This window comes from Aplysia californica, unplaced genomic scaffold (assembly GCF_000002075.1).
Source record: "Aplysia californica isolate F4 #8 unplaced genomic scaffold, AplCal3.0 scaffold00360, whole genome shotgun sequence".
Taxonomy (NCBI): Eukaryota; Metazoa; Mollusca; class Gastropoda; order Aplysiida; family Aplysiidae; genus Aplysia; species Aplysia californica.
This window is the reverse complement of record NW_004797630.1, coordinates 54,940-64,144: the sequence shown is the minus strand read 5'-3', so window position 1 is coordinate 64,144 and position 9,205 is coordinate 54,940. Positions and strand designations below refer to the sequence as shown.

At 38.8% G+C, this 9,205-nt stretch overlaps 2 protein-coding genes across 3 annotated transcripts in view; one reads left to right on the top strand and one right to left on the bottom strand.

Moving 5' to 3' along the window:
- Positions 1-2,586, bottom strand: part of LOC101858875 (haloacid dehalogenase-like hydrolase domain-containing protein 2) — a 7,684-nt gene extending 5,098 nt beyond the window's left edge. Inside the window, exons 1-3 of one of the 2 annotated variants that reach the window (XM_005103137.3) lie at positions 2,245-2,586; positions 1,209-1,303; positions 588-799 (exon numbers count right to left, since the gene is read on the bottom strand). In XM_005103137.3, the coding sequence (XP_005103194.1) occupies positions 588-799; positions 1,209-1,303; positions 2,245-2,331 (394 nt within the window). In that variant the 5' untranslated portion in view covers positions 2,332-2,586. Of the gene's footprint in view, positions 1-587; positions 800-1,208; positions 1,307-2,244 lie in introns of both variants that reach the window. The other variant, XM_005103136.3, reaches the window with a different exon arrangement.
- Positions 2,587-2,738: 152 nt separating this feature from the next.
- LOC101858648 (proteasome subunit beta type-4) overlaps positions 2,739-9,205 on the top strand; it is a gene marked incomplete in the record, with an annotated part of 14,994 nt that continues 8,527 nt past the window's right edge. Inside the window, 3 exon segments of the mRNA XM_005103135.3 lie at positions 2,739-2,908; positions 6,327-6,533; positions 7,754-7,900. Of these exon segments, the coding sequence (XP_005103192.2) occupies positions 2,772-2,908; positions 6,327-6,533; positions 7,754-7,900 (491 nt within the window).

The following is a 9,205-nucleotide window of genomic DNA, read 5'->3' as shown; positions in this document are numbered from 1 at the left end:
CCACACACACACACACACTAATACACACACACCATCGTAGAACGAATAACCTACTGACATATCACCTGTGAGCTCAGAGTCAATGGCGGTACGCATTATTTATGTCTTATTACTGGAGCAGGAAACATCAGGATGTCATGGTTGTGGTGCGCAAAAATGTAGGGGTTATATTTAACTATTACAGCAAAATGGAGAGAAGTTTGGGGGGGGGGGGGTGGAGGGCAAGCCGTCAAAGGCTTTGAAGTTAGTGATTATACTTTCTTTAAAAACAGAATCCAGTCAAAAGCTTTGGAATGGGTGATTATACTTTTTTTTAAACAGAATCCTGGAAATTATTTCAAGTTTTGTGAAAAGTAAGAGACATCATAAAATATATGGATGCTATTTATAGATCTATCATATTACCCAAAATAAATATGCTGCTTTTTAAAAATATTAGAACATATTTCATTTATAATTTATGCTGGTTCCACGGAAGTCTCTTCTGTAAAATGTTTATGTTTTATGTGATGTAAGCCAATGGTTTCAAACCAGGAATAAAACACCTACCTCCCTACCAACATAAATGTATCAAGACTGATTCCTACCTTCAAAATCCTCCATAGCCTTTTCATCCACTAACAAATACGGTCTTAAGTTCTGCGCATCCACCAGCTGTCTCGCGGCAGACAAAGACGTAAACACATCCTCCTCCGAGACGTCAAAACCTATTTTTAGCAGTCTCCTCATGAGAACAGCTTTGCTCTCCTTTGTCGTGTTTGTTACAAACTTGACCTTGATATCTTTCTGCTGTCGAAGTCTGAGGGAAAGTATGATAAAACACACATGTCATAAAAAAAAAAAGAATATATAACAGAAAATTACATTCATTACAGTAGACTTTCCAAACTCAAAGACCACTTTCAAAACACCCCCTCCCCTCCCCACTCACAACCAACCAAAAAAAAAGTTTTAAAATGGTTTTCATGTTTGAGTTATTCGTGCCTGACTGTTATTATAATAAGGTAAAAAAAAATAGAAAGACCACTCTTTTTTTTTTCCACTTAAATAAAAAAATGAATGAAGTCATTTGTTTCATCACTTTTCAAGATACGGGCTATCCTTTTTAGTACTTGTAAAAATTTTCTCCTTCTATCGCAGAATGTTCTGGAACATATAACCCTTGCAATAACTGAGGGAATACACTGTATCAGTATTGAGTTTTTGACCTTTTGAGTGCATCCACTGCCCCGGGTGTGGGGTCACTTTCTACGTGCAGGGTGCCGCTGAGGTCAATGAGAACAGCCTTGATATCACCGGACATCTTCTGCACAGATAAACATGCACTTTAATAACAGGGAATTGATTGAAAAGATAAAACGGTAAATCATAAGATTAAAGAAGCAATTGATTGAACATAAAATGTTCTCTTTTGCAAAATTATCGTGTGTATCTCTATCTAACAAAATTGGGGGGGAGAGGAGTCAGAAAGTGGACAGTGGAGATGAAAGCAGACAACAGAACCTGATAGTTAGAGAGCAGGAAATTAGGAGGTGAAAGAAGAAATATATATATATGTTAGAGAAGAAAATTAACCGTCACTGTCAGGTTTCGACCCCGGGACAGGCCCTATTGAATGAGAGGCAAATAAATACTGTACCTCTAAGACATGATGAGAGCCCCCTAAAAAGAACTTCATTGTGAGTCAGACCACAGAAAATGTTACAGACTCCATCGAGAGTGTTTGGTCCAAGAAATGTAACACTGTATTTTATTGTGTACATTTTTTAAACTGCTATGGGAGCTTACAACCCATTTCTTCCAAAACACTAGATTTTGTTTTGAAGATGGGGTCATTTAGACACTCTGCCTAGTTGTTGTCTGTGAGGTTGGGTTCAACGCAGTCAGACCATAGACTTTAAAATATTAAAACACGTAGGCTAGGCCTTCACACACAACTTAAGTCACAAAAGAAAAAGTAGGCTAGAAGACTAGATCTAGATCTAGATCTATACGAGATCTATAGACTATAGAGTCAAGGAAAATGTTAAGTACATGTGTGGTGTGTGGAGAGGTGACACCGTGAATATTAAATGGGAGTCTAGAACTGTGTTTGTTGTGTTTCAGACATCCGACTCTGGACATTCACCAGGGAAACTAAGAATAATTCAATGAAAATGATGATGTGATGATGATCAGGGTTCTCCAACTGAAAATGTGTAACAATAATAAATCACGTTCAATGAATGACTGAAAACAAATTACCTCGAATCTTGAACCTATGCTACGCACTTGCACAAATCTAGAGCACACTGACTTTAAGACTTGAAGTCTGTGAATGAAGTGGAACATACGAGAAGTAGATTGAGCAGGGTATAGCTGTTTGTCGTTGCCGTAAGCGAGGCTAGCGGACGCCAGCTGCCTCGTTTTGTTTTTCTAAAGTCAAAGCCGGTAGCACAGGGGGAAGTCGAAAGTAGAGATAATTGTTTCGGGAAAATGTCAAACACATCCTTCCATCATTTTGGCATCGCAGTATGTTTTGTAAAACAACAAAGAGTTCTTGCATGGAGACTTCAAAACAAATATAATTTGACTTTTATCATTTTAAATTTTTTAACAATAAAAACGACTCTCATTTATTAACCAATAAAAAAGAAAAGTTAAGAGTAATTTTCAGAAAACCCCCACAATTTTTGAAGATTGTATTATTTTTGTATCGTGAAATATTTTTCTTGAAAGTTTTTAATATCTATAGTGACTTGCTTGCATTGGGCATTTGGGAGCATATAAAGATGGCGTCAAGTATGAGTGGACCGTTTGGAAACTCTGGACCTGGGCCTCTATGGACCGGTGGACCGGCTCCTGGGCAATTTTACAATTTTCCTGGCAATGCTAGTATACCCAGTAATGGTGCAGCTCAGAAAACACTGTAAGTAACCATGTCTAGATCTACTGACAATAGACTTAGAGTAGGGCACCACCACTTCTTCTTTCACTTTCTCTGCCTACCTTGACTCTTGACTTCACTGACTGCCTTTTTTACTTAAATTTTGTCTTTACAGTTACGCTCCTGAAGTCTCTTGCTGCTGCTACTGTGTAGTAATGTATGTGGACATGGCATGTTATTGTTGTTCCATAATTTCCCAGTTCAGCACTGTCTCCCCTCATTCCAGAAAAAGCAGCAGACGACTTGAATTATTTGTCGTGTCATTGTATAGAGTCACAGTCACGTAGTTGTAGTCTAACTTTAACCCTACCCCTACCTCTTGCCCTCTATTCTTCTTTGATCATAGTAGTGGTCGCTCGTTACGGAAGTTCTCCCATAAATAACACTAACACAAGACCAAGACAAGAATTACAGAGATGGTGATGGTGCTGACACTGATTCATGAGAAAATAAATAAATTTCGCAGTGGCTACGTTCACGCGCCCTGAATCTAGTTTGCAAAATATAAGAATAATGGTGCTCACTTCACCCCCTACCCTTTTTCATTTTGCTTTTTCATTTTTTCACCCCCTCCCACCCCTCTTCCGGCCTTGGACTTCTTCCATTCTCCCTTGTTTCTTCTAACAACTTTTATTTTCACATTGTCGAGCATTGCCGGGTCCATACACGGGAAAGGGATATTTATAAGTTATGTTCCATGTTCTGAGCGAGCGAGGCCTTGTAGACCGAAGCTGTTTTGCTGTACCTACCTTCGCCCTCCATAAACTCTTTTGCATTTGGACCACCGCAGCATTATTTTTCACGCGAGTATTCCTGTGCTGTTTCCTCATTGACTTTGAGTCTGAATTTGAACAACCGTAGCGTTTCAGTCGTGCCCCTGTGCCAATGGTGGATGACTCAGGGCGCCATGAACGTAGCCTGCATATTATAAATTTTGATAGAAAAAAAAATACTTTCACCAAACATGTAGCAATGCCAATGAAAATTTAAATTTTCACTTTTGCCCCCTTTTTTTTGGTACCTAAGAAAGAATTTTCAATTCTGATAATCATGCTTCTTGAATTTTGAGAAACGGTTCATAAATAAAAAAGTTATGGGGTTGTAAAGGTCGGCAAAATATGGATGACCCACATATAGGAAAATACTCCTAAAAAGTGGACCACGCAGTAGCAGATTCTGTAAGAAAATCGACGATATCTCGGTAACTAATCCAAATGTTGGAGAGAAACTTGGCTACCCGATGTGTTTTTGAGTGTAGAAATCATTTCTGCAGTCAGATTTACTACCAATTTCGTAGTTATTTTGTTATAATTAAAATTGTGGTGTACATATTACGATTTTGCGAAAAAGGGGTGTCGGGATGAGTCCATTTTATTTATAGCATCGTATCACAACATGGGATCTTTAAGAATATATGTCGGCAGCGTGACTAAATAATTGCAAAGCTTTTTATGATGACTTTAGACCATGCCGACCGTAAAAGATAAGTTAATTCAATCTAGCATGCCGTACAATTAAAAATTATTTTTCCCCGTTGAGACGCGAACACCCCGAGACGAGATAACCTCGCCTCGGAATACCCCCATTGCGATGTTACAGGGGAATAGAGAGAAAAACAACCGGATGCGCGCGCCCGCCATTGCCCTATTTCAAGTGACCAATGAACGGGCCCGGAATAGTCATGCGGGGATTTGTAGGTCACAGACATTTGCCACGGGAGTGAGGGGAAAATGGCCGGTCTCCGTGCGAAGCCGCTTTGGATAGGGGGGTAGTCGTAGATTTACGATCGGGTCTAAACAACTACTTGACACAGAACTCTCTAATTTGAGCACACTATAGAGGATAGATAGATCTATTACCATCTGGGCGTTGAAATTCAAACTCCTTATAGTTTTCGGTGTACACGATACGAAAGTGTTCCCGACACCAAAAGTATAGGTTAATTTATGTGTACGAACTTCAACGTCCACATATCATTAGTTTGCCCTATTTTCTGATTGGTAGCCGAGTTTCATTCGGATTGGTTCGGAAATAGAGCAGACCGAGGTTGACAAAGTTAGTCACCTACGCTTCGGCCGGGTCCGCAAAATCGCCCGTAAACGGGGACCAAATTTTCGCCTCGCGGGAAAGCCCGATTGGCATTGCTAAAACATGTGAAAGCAAATCAGCAGCCTCAATAGCTATCTAATGAGATTCAGACCAAGAGTATCATCCACACATTTCTGAATTGGAGCAGCTTTTTAAGTAAAAGCAATGTAATGCCAATATTTGTTTGAGTTATGATATATATTTCTACTTGAATCCCCTTACATTGGTCCGTTGATGCTGGACTCCCAAGAATGAATTCACTCGTTAAATAACAAAATGATGCTTTGACAAAGAAAAACAAGATATTTTCGTTCCTGGGTATCCTTTCCAAGTTTTCTAGTAATAATTTATGTACTTTTTTGTAAATGATGGGTCATGTTTTAAAAGTCAGTGACTACTGTGCCCTTTCACTAGTCACTAGCGCTGCAGACTGGCGTTTTTGGGAGTATTTCAAAACACCACTACAACTCAGAATTACCCTATTGTAATTATTTTTTTACATAGTAAAATTACATTCAAGCTTAATCTAATACAAAAAAAAACGAAAGTTTTCTAAGTCTAGTACTTTAATTTTTATGATGTATGAAAAATTGGCATGAGAATTTGATTTTCTAAAAAATTTCTAGAGACGTGACAGATAGAATGAAATTCTCAACAACAACAAAAATAAAAATTCAAAATGTTCTGTTTTGATTGTATAGGTTGAAGTCCTCGGTGACCTATTTAGTTATACGCAGCAAATCACAAGTGCTGTAGCGTCTTGATTCCATGATCTAGTTTCCAACTCTAGTGTTTTATCAATGGGTGGGTGGTGATTTTAAGTTGGTGTATGTAAAATGGACTACACCCAAAGATTTGAAAATTTACAGCAATAAAGAAGACATGTGGGGCGCCTGTCTGGTAGACTGCCAATCCGCAGCTCCACTAAGTTTTTGAACCACAGAGCTAGGAAAATTGCATAAACACTGCAATTTCTTCGCTTCTAGAAATCACTCGGCATTGTACGCTCGGTTGTCGTTAGTTTAACCTTTCCTCTGATTGGTTACATAGTTTTATTCATTTTCGTCTTTGAGTTTTCCCGTAACTATTCTTAGAAGAGAGTCACCTCTGATCCTGAGCGGCCCGAAAATTACCCCTCACGCTGAGCCCAATATCCGTCCCAAAGTGCAGCAGGCAATTGGCATTTCTATGAAATGGAGTAATTGACTACAATTGTATTTTTTTTAAGCATGCTTTTTTTTTTTTTGGCAAAAAAAACTGATGAAGATGCTCTAATTATAACTGTTTCACCTTCTTTTTTAACATCTTCCAGATCCCCAGTGGTGATGGGAACATCTGTTCTTGCCTTTCAATTCAACGGAGGAGTCGTCATTGCTGCAGATATGCTGGGCTCGTATGGCTCATTGGCTCGGTTCCGTGACTGCCCACGACTGTTCAAGGTCAATGACAGCACCATTATTGGAGCAGCTGGCGATTACGCTGACTTTCAGTACCTCACCAACATCATCCAACAACATGTGTAAGTTGAGCAATTGATTATAATTTTTATGTTTTGCACACCCTGAGAAGATCTTTTAGAGGCGGGTTACTTTGGCTAACTGACTGAAAGAGATACGAGGCAATTTGATTTTAACTCATTCAATCCCGTGACCGAGATATCTCGTGCGGGCTGCGTTCAATTCCCACGACCGAGATAAACTCAGTTCTATAGTTTTGTTCCGTATACTTTATTTCGTTTCAGAAAACGGCCTCAAGTTTTTTTTAAGGTCAATTTATTATTTCCCCGGCCAATTTTGCCTAGAGGGGTTCCTGGAATTTGGTTTCTACCGTCATTGCACACAGAGAAATCTCCGTTTTTATATAAAGGAACTTTCAGCACGTTTTTTCACACTGATCAGCTGAGCATGTCTCGCAATCGATTCTCTCTGCCTTTCTCACACGTACACTTCAAGAAAGTATTCAACAGCCTTAATTATACATGACATACGATATATTTATAGATCTAGACACTCACAGGCATATTTGAATATTAATGTAGGCTTGCTCTTGCTCATTCGGCCATGAAAAAAAATTAAAAGCCCCCAAAAATGCCAAACAACACCCGAAAGCAAACTTATTAAAACTATATACTTCAAATTTGGTTTGTCTAAAGATCCATCTTAGGTTGTACGTTGGGCCAAATTTCAAACAATTGGATTATATAAAATGGTTACTAGTAGGTCCTTACATAAAGGTGCCAAACTGACCGGTTTCTGGGTACAGTTTCAGGAAAAACTCCCGGGATTGAATGAGTTTAAAAATTGTTTCTATCTCCACTTAGAAACTGAACTGACTCATTCTGCATGCAATAGCAAAGCCTGGTTTTTTACTGATTGCTACATTTCCCTACCTTGATATAAAAGGTGAAGGTTTTTTGCCTTCTTTTTTACGGGGTCTTTTTTTTTCTATTCAGTTCTGCACCGTATCAGCAATGTAATTAAAGGATGCCACTGGTAGGTCCTACTTCTTTTCTCGCCCTCTGTTGTTTCTGTCTGTCTCTCCTGATAGTGTATTCAAAAGAACAAATATTTTATTTGTCTTTTACAGTCAATGTAAATTTCTGTTTAAGTGATTAATAAAGCTGTGTGTGCTTTTTTTTCCTCCCTTTTTTTTTGAGGGGGGGGCTGGGGGTGTCATTATCATTGCTATACCCCTCAAAACTGAGTTTGTCATGATGATGTATCTCCTGTGTGTTTTCAGGATCGATGAGGAGTGTCTAAATGACGGGTTTGGCTACACACCCAAGAGCCTTCACTGCTGGCTGACCCGTGTGCTCTACAACAGACGCAGCCAGTTCAACCCGCTGTGGAACACATACATTGTTGTGGGCGTGGAGGACGAGAAGCCGTGAGTTGTCTATTGTCTCTACTCTTTTGGAAAGGGTGGGGTGGGCGAGAAGCCGTGAGTTGTCTATTGTCTCTACTCTTTTGGAAAGGATGGGGTGGGCGAGAAAGATTAAGAATGTCCGTCTCATACTTCAGTGTTAGAAAAACATTTTGCTTAAGAATCTTTCTATAATGTTTGATATAATAATAATAGATAGCATTTGTATGGCGCAAATCCTCGTTCAAAAGCAAGCTCTATGCGCTTCACAATCTATATCATTACCCCAGCAGACCTGAGAGCATTCTGAAGCAACCTCAACTTCCTGGGAAGCATACTGTGCAAGCTGCCATATAGGCGGTAAAACACCATAACAATATAAGCAGCATAATGTTCCATGATCATTGTCAAAACGTTAGGATTATATTTAGTTTTATATATATATATATATATATATATATATCTGTGCAGTTTTTGTTTTTTGTTTTTTAATACTTGCAGTTTGTTGAAATATTTTCCAGTTATGTTACAAACAGTATATAAAATGCTGTCTTATTCTGTTGATAAGCTACTCTTTCCTTTAACAAACAAGTAGGCTATGTTATGTGACACTCTCTAAATTGTGTTGATGCAGCATAGTTCTTCGTGGGTGGTTGGCGGGTGCTCTGGTGTGGTTTGCTTCTTCTTTCCTATCGTGCATCTATCGTCCTTAACTCCCCTTCTTCTTTTTTATGTTTGTTACTCTCTTGTAACCCGTCTAATCATCTGGCGCTCATTTCACCTTATGCAGTTGCGAGCGCCGTAAAACCTCTACTAAAAATAAACTAAAAACTAAGCACAGTTCATCTCTGTACTGAATCTGTTGTTGTGTAGTACTCTCATTTTGTGCTGATGTGCCTCTCTTTTCTTTTTAAAAAAAATAAAATATTATTTTAAATACTTGCTGTATTGTGTTGATGAAAACCTTACTTCTCTTTACTCAATCTGTTGTTGTGTAAGGCTCTTTAATAATAATCTCTTATTGTGTCATTGCCATTGTGCTGATGTGCTCCTCTTTTCTGTTGAAACAAGCCCGAGTGGGTGGGTGGTTGGCGGGTGCTTTGGTGTGGTTTGCTTCTTCTTTCCTATCAAACATCTATCGTCTTTATCTCCCCTTCTTCTTTTTCGTGTTTGTTACTCTCTTGTAACACCTCTAATCTTCGGCACTTAAATGACCTGATTGTGTTGCAAGTGCCGTAAAACACTTACGAAAACTAAAACTAAAAAATAAGCCAGAACATTGTTGATGAACTCTCTTTTGTCGTGTTAATGTGTAGCGATGTCTGTTGT